Below are 12046 nucleotides of genomic sequence, written 5' to 3'. Positions count from 1 at the left end.
AGCCTGGACTTGTTCTGTCCTGTCCCGGTTTTCTAAGTAGGGGAAAAAGAATTGCCCTCTCCTTGTTAGCCGTGTGTGGTTTATAGTACTTTATGCTTATATGTTACCATCTCATCTGGTTGTGTTTTCATGCAAGTCTCTGGACGTAGATAGATCTCTTTGGATAGATGTGATTTCTGCACCTCCTCAACCTTTCACCTCTCTCTCTCTCTCGCCAGGGCTGGAGATGGCACAGTCCGGCCTGCTACTGGGTGGGAGAGGAGCAGGTGACCTTCGAGGAGGGCAGGAAGGCCTGCGCTGGCAGCGGAGCTACCCTCATCACCATCACCAATAGGTACGCACACACACATGCGTACCTGTACATACACTCATGCACGTATGCAAGCAAGCACGCATGGACACAAACACACACACCTAGGGTAACCTCTGACCCCCGAGCCTTTTCCATGTGCGTTGTTGTAGGTTTGAGCAGGCATTTGTCAACAGTCTGGTGTTTGGCCGTTCTGGGGATTCGTTCTGGATAGCCCTGCTTGACCAGAAAAGCCCCGGGAAATTCCGCTGGCTCAGCGGGGATGAAGTGGCCTATACCAACTGGAACAGAGACCAGCCAGGTGGGGACATGGACCTCTGTCTCTCTATCTGTCCACAGAGCTATCATGACGGACATATTGGTCTTGTACTAGTCTTCAGGGCCCCTGTCTGTGCTGTATGCCATATGCCCAGAGCAAAGTCAAAACTAGATACGGTATAAACACCTATCTCTTGAGTATTCATTGTGGATAAATTGCCAATGACTTAATCAGGTGATTTGTTTGCCGTTTTCAAGACCATCTTTTTGCCACAATCTCTACCATCCCCACTGGTGTGCCAGTCAGTCAGTTACTCCCAGACCCAGACTCATGCAACTACGTAACATGGACCACTCTCTCCCCCTCTCCACTGTCAGGAGGAAACATCAAAGGGGGCTGTGTAACCATGGAGACGGGCTACGCCACAGGCCTATGGGAGGTGAAGGACTGTGCGTCGGCCCGGGCCAAATTCATCTGTAGACTGAACCAGGACACGTCCCTCAGCCCTGAGCCCCCCACCCCGCTCCCCACCCCCAGCCTCACTGGATCCTGCCCCAACGGGTGGAAGACAAACGGCAAGCTGCACCACTGCTACAAGGTATCCTACACCTTTATACCGCTGCTTGTTATTACTACACAGTGAAGAGGCGACTCCAGGATGCTGGCCTTCTAGGCAGAGTTCCTCTGTCCAGTGTCTGTGTTCTTTTGCCCATCTTAATCTTTTCTTTTTATTGGCCAGTCTAAGATAAGTATTTTTCTTTGCAACTCTGCCTAGAAGGCCAGCATCCCGGAGTTGCCTCTTCACTGTTGACATTGAGACTGGTGTTCTGCGGGTACTATTTAATGAAGCTGCCATTTGAGGACTTGTGATGCATTTGTTCCTCAAACTAGACACTGTAAGGTATTTGTCCTCTTGCTCTGTTGTGCACCGGGGCCTCCCACTCTTTCTATTCTGGTTAGGGCCAGTTTGTGCTGTTCTGTGAAGGGATTAGTGCACAGCATTGTACGAGATCTTCAGTTTCTTGGCAATTTCTCGCATGGAATAGCCTTCATTTCTCAGAACAAGAATAGACTGACGAGTTTCAGAAGAAAGTTCTGTGTTTCTGGCCATTTTGAGCCTGTAATCGAACCCACAAATGCTGATGCTCCAGATACGGAACTAGTCTAAAGAAGGCCAGTTTTATTGCTTCTTTAATTGAACAACAGTTTTCAGCTGTGCTAGCATAAGGATTTGCAAAAGGGTTTTCTCATTATCAATTAGCCTTTTAAAATGCTAAACTTGGATTAGCTAACACAACGTGCCATTGGAACACAGGAGTGATGGTTGCTGATTATGGGCCTCTGTACGCCTATGTAGATATTCCATAAAGTATCAGCTGTTTCCAGCTTCAAGACATTTATAACATTAACAATGTCTACATTGTATTTCTGATCAATTTGATGTTATTTTAATGGACAAAAAAATGTTGTTTTCTGTCAAAAACAAGGACATTTCTAAGTGACCCCAAACTTTTGAACGGTAGTGTATATTTTAAGGATATGTATTAGTTTAGTCAATATAGATACCATTTATTTGCCTCTTACGCCTCTGTGTGTGTGTGTGTGTGTGTGTGTGTGTGTGTGTGTGTGTGTGTGTGTGTGTGTGTGTGTGTGTGTGTGTGTGTGTGTGTGTGTGTGTGTGTGTGTGTGTGTGTGTGTGTGTGTGTGTGTGTGTGTGTATGCACGTGCCTGCCTGCCTGCGTCCCAGGTGTTCGACTCGGCCCAGATGGAACAGAAGCTGAGTTGGCTGCAGGCCCACCTAGCCTGTCTAAGACACCATGGAGCCAACCTGCTGAGTGTCAGTGGTCCAGAGGAGGAGCACTTCATACTGCAGATACTACATGAAGCCTTTGGGTGGGTGGACTCTCCACCTTGATCATGCATGGGTTGTAATGTAAGGGTCTCTATTACAGGGTCTAGACTGGATGGAGGGAGAATGTTGTTCTTATTTGAAAAGGGGATGGGTTTGTAATTTAAAGAGGGAATGTGGATGTAATGATGAGGATGATAATAATAAATATAATAATCATTTTTGGGGAGTGCTTATATTTGTCCTGTTACACACAGTGTGTAATGGAAATGTGTTTTGTTTTGCATATCCCAACTCCCCCTGAGATACCCGCAGGGAATGTGTCACAGGCAGGGTCACCATTGTACAGCACCCCTGGAGCAATTAGGGTTAAGTGCCTGGCTCAAGGGCACAGTGACAGATTATATATATATATATTTTATGGTGAAGACTATGATGCTGATGATGGTTATGATGATAGTAATGATGATGCTGCTGCTGCTGATGATCACAATGACAATAATGATGATGCCGACGACTCTGCTTCTGCTGCTGATGATGTTGATGATGATGATGGTCCACAGGGAGTCAGAGGACCATGAGCAGCGCTGGTTCTGGATCGGCCTGAACCGCAGGAACCCCATGGACAACGGTAGCTGGAAGTGGAGCGATGGACTGGCCGTGAGTCACAGCATCACCGTCTCGTCATCCAGCCACAGCATTACATCACAGCATGGACCTAATTTGAGCAGCCAAACCACAGCACTATCTATTATTGACCCAGCTTGACACAGCGACCTTGATTTACCGATAGCTACAGCCCAGCTGCAACATCATACAGCCTCTTGCACCATACCTCAAAGCTTAGAGATATAGCTACCTACTTTTCAAGCTAATTTTGTAACGTCCTCTAACCCATCTTCCTCTGCATGTCAGTATACGTACCAGAACTTTGGGCGTTACTACTACAACGTCCGTCAGTGTGCAGCAGCAGATCTGGGCACCATGACCTGGCTGGCCATGCGCTGTGATGCTGAACTGGACTGGATCTGCAAGATCCCCAAAGGTAACAGTAAGACAACGGAACCACACATAGATACACTGTGTAGACACACTGATACAGTCACAAAGGAGTGCTACTGCTGTATACAGACACTATAGAGACACGCTGACACAAGGGGCCCTTGTTGTTGCCTGAAAGCATTCATTTTGAATATTCAAGTCTGTGTTATGTAGTGCTGAGAGATTAACCCCCCAAAATGTTTATATCGGTTATTAAACAACTAATTGCGCCGTTTCTCTGGAGAGAAATCAAATACTTCAGGAGAGAAATCCAGTCTATAACTATGTGGGATGCTGAAGGGAGTTGTAGTTTTCATTAAGCAAATATGTGACCGATCAGCTCGATTCGGTTTTATGTCGCAACATTTGAAATGGTGTTTTTTTACATTGGATAGAAGTAGAGACTCGGAGCTACAACATATGATGTCTTACACTACAGTTAGTGCTTAATTTGTAACTCGGGAGGTTCTGGAACAAAATGGGGGCACGAGAGGGGGGTTGAGGAGTTCTGAGGTTCTGAGGTACCTTTATAGTAAAGCACTGCATGCATATCATTGCATTTGCGTAGTGACATAGAGCAGTAGAGTAGAGGCACTTACACAAGTTGCACACATTGGGGAACATTTTTGTAGTCTAGGGTCCGGGAAGAATGTGGCCTTTTAGAAACACATTTCATGCAATTCTAAGTGACTGGAGATGTTGGCAGAATATTTTTAATACAGGACAAATGTGAATCTGAGATCCATAAAAGCAACCTAGTCCTGGGTGTGTGGAGGCGCATGTTGTAGGCTACAATATGAGGAGGAGATTATAGTCCAAAAAATACTTTCCAGTTTCACTGACTCACCCAATGACATGCATCTCACTCGCTGGTGATGGCCGATGCGTTCGTGCCAAAAGCCTCTCTCTCGCTTGTTTTACTTTGTAAAACAATATTTGGAAGTTGATCAAATATGTTGGTAGCCTGCAACATAGTCTTCTCTTTTCAGCAGGAGCCATTTTCTTTCCAACCTCTGTTTTCCCTCGATTGTATTTGTCTGCATGCTGCTTGTTCACTGACAAATTTGCCACGCGTTCACGACCGTAGGCTATTCTTTGTTATTGGGCAACAATCCACAAGAAGCTATTGATCCTTCTCATTTTTATTTATTTTATTTCACCTTTATTTAACCAGGTAGGCTAGTTGGAGAACAAGTTCTCATTTGCAACTGCGACCTGGCCAAGATAAAGCATAGCAGTGTAAACAGACAACACAGAGTTACACATGGAGTAAACAATTAACAAGTCAATAACACAGTAGAAAAAAAGGGAGTCTATATACATTGTGTGCAAAAGGCATGAGGAGGTAGGCGAATAATTACAATTTTGCAGATTAACACTGGAGTGATAAATGACCAGATGGTCATGTACAGGTAGAGATATTGGTGTGCAAAAGAGCAGAAAAGTAAATAAATAAAAACAGTATGGGGATGAGGTAGGTAAAATTGGGTGGGCTATTTACCGATAGACTATGTACAGCTGCAGCGATCGATTAGCTGCTCAGATAGCAGATGTTTGAAGTTGGTGAGGGAGATAAAAGTCTCATGGTGTAGTATGCTATTCGGAATGATTTCATTTATTTATGAACTGACAGCAGTAATTCTCGAACCATTCTATAAGGAAATAAATGATGACGTGCAAGGCTTGAGAGATGAGAGTTGCAGGCTCATGTCTATCAGAGCAGAGAGGGAGAGAGAAAATAGAAAGTGAATCTCATCCTAGTTATGTAAGAGATACAGGCATGCTTCTCACACAGCCACCACCCATTCGTCTCACACATAGAGTAGGTTACAATGTTGCACCACGTTCTTTTGTGGGGGGCAGGAGAATTAACGAAGGGGCAACTCGAATAAACTTTGATCGCTTTTATTCAAATTTTTACTTTGCATTTTTTTTACCATATAAGGACAAATTGGTTTGGGTTCAAAATAGTCCAAAACAGCGAGGTCCCGGATCCCGTTCCAGCAGAATCCGGCTCAAATTAAGCACTGGCTACAGTTGAGGAACAATAGAAAAGTAATTCTGCTTTGGAAGTTGATAACCTTGTAACACCACTTTTGAGAAAATGTCTCTTGAATGTTTTGGCACACCTACAGGAGAGCTCTTCTTTATCTGCACACATTTAGCATTGTTCACACCCTCTTAGGCCTTAGCCCCACCCATCTCTTTAAGGATTGAGACCATGTGCTAAACAGAGTGAGTACGGTAGTGAACTAAACATCCAAAGATTTCAAGACTAACGGCTGGTTTATACTACTTCTATCGACATGTCTGTAGACAGTTGTTGCAGTGACATCATGAATATTCTATTGAACACAAAAATGAGCAGCCTGATGGTCTAAAATAGCATAGATTGTCTATTTTAACACCAATAAACCCATCTGCTTAAAAAGGAATTTAGTATATGTCAATCTAGCAAACCAGGCAACTAAAAGCAACTTTCTAAACAATGTTTTGGTTTGTTTATAGGTTGTTAGCTAGCTAGCTAATGTTAAGTTAGCTAGCTAGCCAGTTCAAATAATGACCATATCATATAGCTAACAACGTTAGTTAAATTGTATTCATTATTACAGGAAAATAACTAAAAACAAGATCATTATTTACAAGTTAATGGCGAGCTAATGACAGAAAATAGCTTACGGTCACAAATAAAAGCAGGACATTCTACCTGAGAATTTTAGAACTTTGACACTGTCTTGTTGGCCTAACATTATATACTAATTTGACATTGGTGCAGGTCATGTTGTTCTCACATTACCGTCTCTGGTAAACACACACTGTATAAAAGTTTATTTGTTACATGCACAGGATACAGACATTGTAAATAGTACAGTGAAATGGTTACTTGTATAGTTGAGTAGACATGTAGCTAGCTAGCTAAATAAAGAACCATAATCCCAACTCATAATGTTACTACCATGCATGAATCTGCAGGTAGCTAACGCTAAACAAAGGTTCAAAGATAGCTAACTAGTTCACATTCGGCTATATAACTAGCAATGCAAATGGCTCTGAGATACAAATAATATTACTACACAGATCATACACGTAGTGTTAGCTAGTGAGCCATCCAGCTAATGTTAGCTAGCGAGCTAACAGTGCGCTTCAACTTGCAATGAAAATAACTTTATGACAAAATTAGAGAAACGTATAATATCTGAAAATGTAGCAAGCTAGACTCTCTTATTCATATACATGGATGAACGCTTCTCCCTCCCTGTTACAGATGCCATGGTTGTCCGTAGTTTGAAGATGTAATCCAGAGACAGGTGTTTTATACAACAGCCTTCTGTATCCCTTTTTAACTGCCTTTCAGCCCTGCCACAAAAGGACCAGCTAACATCATGCCAGTGATTCTCTCATTAACACAGGTGTGAGTGTTGACGAGGACAAGGCTGTAGATCACTCTGTCATGCTGATTGAGTTCAAATAACAGACTGGAAGCTTGAAATGGAGGGTGGTGCTTGGAATCTTTGTTCTTCCTCTGTCAACCATGGTTACCTGCAAGCAAACACGTGCCATCATCATTGCTTTGCACAAAAAGGGCTTCACAGGCAAGGATATTGCTGCCAGTAAAATTTCACCTAAATCAACCATTTATCGAATCATCAAGACCTTCAAGGAAAGCGGTTCAATTGTTGTGAAGAAGGCTTCAGGGTGCCCAAGAAAGCCCAGCAAGGGCCAGGACCGTCAGTACAGAGCTTGCTCAGGAATGGCAGCAGGCAGGTGTGAGTGCATCTGCATGCACAATGAGGCGAAGACTTTTGGAGGATGGCCTGGTGTCAAGAAGGGCAGCAAAGAAGCCACTTCTCTCCAGGAAAAACATCAGGGACAGACTGATATTCTGCAAAAATGTACAGGGATTGGACTGCTGAGGACTGGGGTAAAGTCATTTTCTCTGATGAATCCCCTTTCCGATTGTTTGGGGCATCCAGAAAAAAAGCTTGTCCGGAGAAGACAAGGTGAACGCTACCATCAGTCCTGTGTCATGCCAACAGTAATGCATCCGGAGACCATTCATGTGTGGGGTTGCTTCTCAGCCAAGGGAGTGGGCTCACTCACAATTTCTTCCTAAGAACACAGCCATGAATAAAGAATGGTACCAACACATCCTCCGAGAGCAACTTCTCCCAACCACCCAGGAACAGTTTGGTGACGAACAATGCCTCTTCCAGCATGATGGAGCACCTTGCCATAAGGCAAAAGTGATAACTAAGTGTCTCGGGGAACAAAACATCAATATTTTGGGTCAATGGCCAGGAAACTCCCTAAACCTTAATCCCATTGAGAACTTGTGGTCAAGCCTCAAGAGGCTGGTGGACAAACAAAACCCCACAAATTCTGACAAACTCCTAGCATTGATTATGCAAGAATGAGCTGCCATCAGTCAGGATGTGGCCCAGAAGTTAATTGACAGCATGCCAGGGCAGATTGCAGAGGTCTTGAAAAAGAAGGGTCAATTCTGCAAATATTGACTCTTTGTATCAACTTCATGTAATTGTCAATAAAAGCTTTTGACACGTATAAAATGCTTGTAATTACACTTCAGTATTTCATAGTAACATCTGACAAAAATATCTAAAGACACTGAAGCAGCAAACTTTGTGGAAATTAATACTTGTGTCATTCTCAAAACTTTTGGCCACGACTATAGACAAAAGCCTGCTACATGGCAGGACAATCCGAAATCTCGGCATGTCCAGCCCATCCATTATCTCAGTCAATTATGGCTAGCCGGAAGATTCCTGTCTTTTCCGTGTCTAAAACAAATAGGCTCGTAAATTAACAATTGTATTCGTATTTACAGATAGGAAACAAGTTTCTTATTAAGGCACATAAAGGTTCACATGTTCCAGAAGGCATTTCTGTTAAAAAAAGCCTTTTGATAAAGAAATGTATGTTTTACATTCAAATGTCTCTCCTGTGAAGTAGTGACGCGCAACATTCGCCTAGTTTCCTGAAATGTGATGTTGTGGAAATTCTTACACAGGGACACTCAAAGTCAATTTGAAATGAATCGTTGTTTATTGACACTGTGCTGGAGAGGCTCCAACCAACCTAATGCACCGTAGTGAATGTCTGTCAGAAGCTCTGCCGGGGTAGTCCCAGCAGTTGTCTTATATAATGGCTTTACACAGACAAGTTCTATTTGCATGATTTAGCATAATTCATTCCTCATTACCATTTTGTTTCATTCATTCGACCAACCAATACTGGTTCATAACATGTGACATACCAACACCTCACAAGGCTTCTTCTCTCTAAGCTGAGCCCTTGAAACGAAGATATCTTTCATTCTCAAAACAAAGGTCTGGTCGTACAGCCTAATTGCAGCTATTGATAGTGAGGATTCGTTCAGTCAGTCACTCGCATGAACACAGGCATTAGTTTACAGAAAAGCACAAACATGCAACATAGAAATTGGTAGATACAATAGCACAAGTATAACATTTCCATCACAGAGTCACATATTCAACCTAGTTTAGCACAAAAAGTGTGGCAATTAACGACAATGAACATAATCCACTGCGCCAGTTTTTTCAGACTCGGACAAAGACAGGATCAGAGAAGACGAGGCAAAGCGAGAGGTTTCACCCTCGGTCCAAAATAAGCCCAAAATATAGACAATTCCTTCGACCTCATGGCTTGGTTTTTGCTCTGACCTGCACTGTCAACTGTGGGACCTTATATAGACAGGTGTGTGCCTTTACAAATCATGTCCAAACAATTGAATTTACCACAGGTGGTCTCCAATCGAGTTGTAGAAACATCTCAAGGGTGATCAATTGAAACAGGATGCACTTGAGCTCAATTTCGAGTCTCATAGCAAAGAGTCTGAATACTTATGTAAATAAGGTATTTCTGTATTTCTTAAAACCTGTTTCGTTTTGTCATTGTGGGGTATTGTGTGTAGATTGATGAGGAAACACATGTATTTAATCTATTTTAGAATAAGGCTGTAACATAACAAAATGTGGATAAAGTGACGGGGTCTGAATACTTTCTGAATGCACTGTATACACCTTAAATATTGTATTATTTCATAGTCATTTCCTACTTTTCTATTGATGTCTATCCAATGTGGACCTGACAAGACAATGGAATATTTTCAATGTTTTGGCAATTGAATGTTCACAATTTATGGTTTTGGAATTTCCATTAAAACACTGTAATGTCATTCATTATTTCATAATGCATTTAATCTTTTAAAAAATGACCGAAACTGAAATCGAAAACAGTCATTATTTATTAATAATCTACCCGAAACCGAAACTACCTCAAAAAACACTAATCACTCAGCACTAGTGTTATGCATTTGTTCTGAATTATGTATTCAGACCACTTTTTGTTTTGTGTTTTCAGGAAATGTTGATAAGGATCCAAACCCCACTGAAGGTCAGTTTAAAAACCACACTCCTCTCATTGTCTCTGTTATTTTTTTTATAGTCTTCCGTCATAACCCACTAGCACCAACTTCTCTTTTCTTTCTCCTATTTCTCTTCACCAGCCCCCACTGCCAGCGAGTGGGTGGGCTTCCAGGAGGCAGAGTATAAGTTCTTCGACCACCGGTCTACGTGGGACCAAGCCCAGAGGATCTGCTCCTGGTTCGGTGCTTCTCTGGCTTCCATCCACTCTTCTACGGAGGAGGTTTTCCTTGCCAACACACTGCACAAGGTACCACATACAAGATTTTATGAAAACATTACAAGAACTTTATCACCCTTCATAAAGTAACACATCCACCGCTGAGAAGGAGGCCTTCCTGGTTGACATAGTGCACAAGGTGCGCTACATAACCTTTATAAACCTTCGTAAAAAAAAAAGTTAGAGCCCTTTTATAGCTACTTCATGTTCATGAAGAACGTGACAGAAATGAAACATCCACGTGGGCACTTTCATAACTCTACAAAAGGTACCAGCCACCACGTGTTGTTTTATCCAAGCCAATAGTCTTTGCTGTACTGTACATCGCTGCATGTCACTGGAGGTCAAGTGTGTATGGCTAGAGGTCACGTGTGTTTTCTCACCTGCAGATGACCAAGGTAGAGGGGGACCACTGGTGGGTGGGGCTTCATACGTATGAGAACGATGGCCGTTTCCACTGGTCAGACCACTCTGTGCTCAACTATGTGTCCTGGGCTCTCAGCAGGCCACACCCACTCAGCCGCGACCGCAAGTGTGTCCACATGTCAGTCAGCAAAGGTGAGGGTTGAGGGATGCTGTAATGTTCGTCCCATAAATAGCATATTTTGTGTGTGTGTTTTTTTTAAACAATATTTAATATTTAATTCTAAAACATTCTACAGCGGAGTGGGCAGATCAGAAATGCCACTCAGACTTGCCCTACATCTGTAAGAGAGTGAATGTCACAGGCACTATCCCACCCACACCCTCCACCCCCTTGCCCCCCGCGGGCTGCGCCGATGGCTGGGGCCCCTTCCTACACAAGGTAGGGCTCCTGGGTTATGTAGTTTATACTGTGCTGATAAAGATGTGACAGTTATCCTCTCAGTTGTTATCAGATCTCACGTTAGATCTCAAACAGACCTCTCACCCGAGGTACTGGTTTCTCCTGGGTTATGTTACGTGTGAGAGCATGATGGTCCTTCCTGACCTGACCTCTGACCTTCCTGTGCGTGTGTAGTGTTATAAGGTGTTTGGTCATGAGGAGAGCCGGAGGGCCACATGGTCAGGAGCCAGGCTCATGTGTGAGTCACAGGGAGGAGCCTTGGCTGTGGTGCCCAATCACGTGGAGCAAGGTAGTTTTATACTCAACTGACACACGCATGCACTCACACACGCACACACAAGCAAACAAACACACGCACGGTTTCACATACCCACACAAGGGCAAACACACACATACACCATCCATTAACATCAGTGGTTCCCAAACTGTCGGGCTGTCGGCAGAGGGGGGGGCGGAGTGGTAGGGGGAGATGAACATACACGAAAACATACTTTTTGAGGAACTCAGTCGGGCTTTCAACTTACTCTTGAAAGTTTTGAAATTGGGGAGTGCATCAGCAGTTTTGCTCTTGTCATGTCAGTCATTGCAGACCTTAGAGAGCTTTTTGTAACTTGTCCCAGGTCCCCAATGATGAAAGAGGGGCATGATTGAAAAGGTTTGGGAAGCACTGAATAACATCATGCATGCTGTCTCCCACAGCCTTTGTCACCACTCTGCTGTCCAACGTGAGTTTTGACCTGTGGGTGGGGCTCACGTCTGACTCGAAAGGCCACTTCCAGTGGGCTCGTCCTGGACTCCTCAGCTACACCAACTGGGCCTCTGGAGAACCCCTGGACAACAGTGGACCACTCCACAACAAGAGTCCGGTACATACCACCCTGGTCTAATCTTTTTCTGTATTAATCCAGTCTTTGGTGGCATCCCAAATGGCACCCTATTCCCCACATAGTGCACTACTTCAGAACCAGGGTACTCGTCAAAAGTAGTTCACTATATATGTAATATGGTGCCATTTTGGACGCATGTTTGGTCCGTGGGTTCAGTCTTTGTCATGTCCATTGTTCGTCATTGTCACCT

The 12046-nt window shown here is 43.5% G+C and overlaps 1 protein-coding gene across 1 annotated transcript in view; it reads left to right on the top strand.

The window, feature by feature from the left end:
* LOC135554009 (C-type mannose receptor 2-like) overlaps positions 1 to 12046 on the top strand; it is a 40374-nt gene that overhangs the window by 16411 nt on the left and 11917 nt on the right. The window contains exons 10-21 of the mRNA XM_064986002.1: positions 219 to 334; positions 463 to 611; positions 947 to 1167; positions 2317 to 2462; positions 2982 to 3078; positions 3334 to 3463; positions 9862 to 9894; positions 10007 to 10173; positions 10533 to 10701; positions 10806 to 10948; positions 11144 to 11258; positions 11669 to 11835. Of these exons, the coding sequence (XP_064842074.1) occupies positions 219 to 334; positions 463 to 611; positions 947 to 1167; positions 2317 to 2462; positions 2982 to 3078; positions 3334 to 3463; positions 9862 to 9894; positions 10007 to 10173; positions 10533 to 10701; positions 10806 to 10948; positions 11144 to 11258; positions 11669 to 11835 (1653 nt within the window). The remainder of the gene's footprint in view (positions 1 to 218; positions 335 to 462; positions 612 to 946; positions 1168 to 2316; positions 2463 to 2981; positions 3079 to 3333; positions 3464 to 9861; positions 9895 to 10006; positions 10174 to 10532; positions 10702 to 10805; positions 10949 to 11143; positions 11259 to 11668; positions 11836 to 12046) is intronic.

Source organism: Oncorhynchus masou, chromosome 14 (assembly GCF_036934945.1).
Source record: "Oncorhynchus masou masou isolate Uvic2021 chromosome 14, UVic_Omas_1.1, whole genome shotgun sequence".
NCBI classification, from domain to species: Eukaryota; Metazoa; Chordata; class Actinopteri; order Salmoniformes; family Salmonidae; genus Oncorhynchus; species Oncorhynchus masou.
The sequence above is the reverse complement of the archived record's forward strand: the minus strand, read 5'-3'. Positions and strand labels throughout refer to the sequence as shown.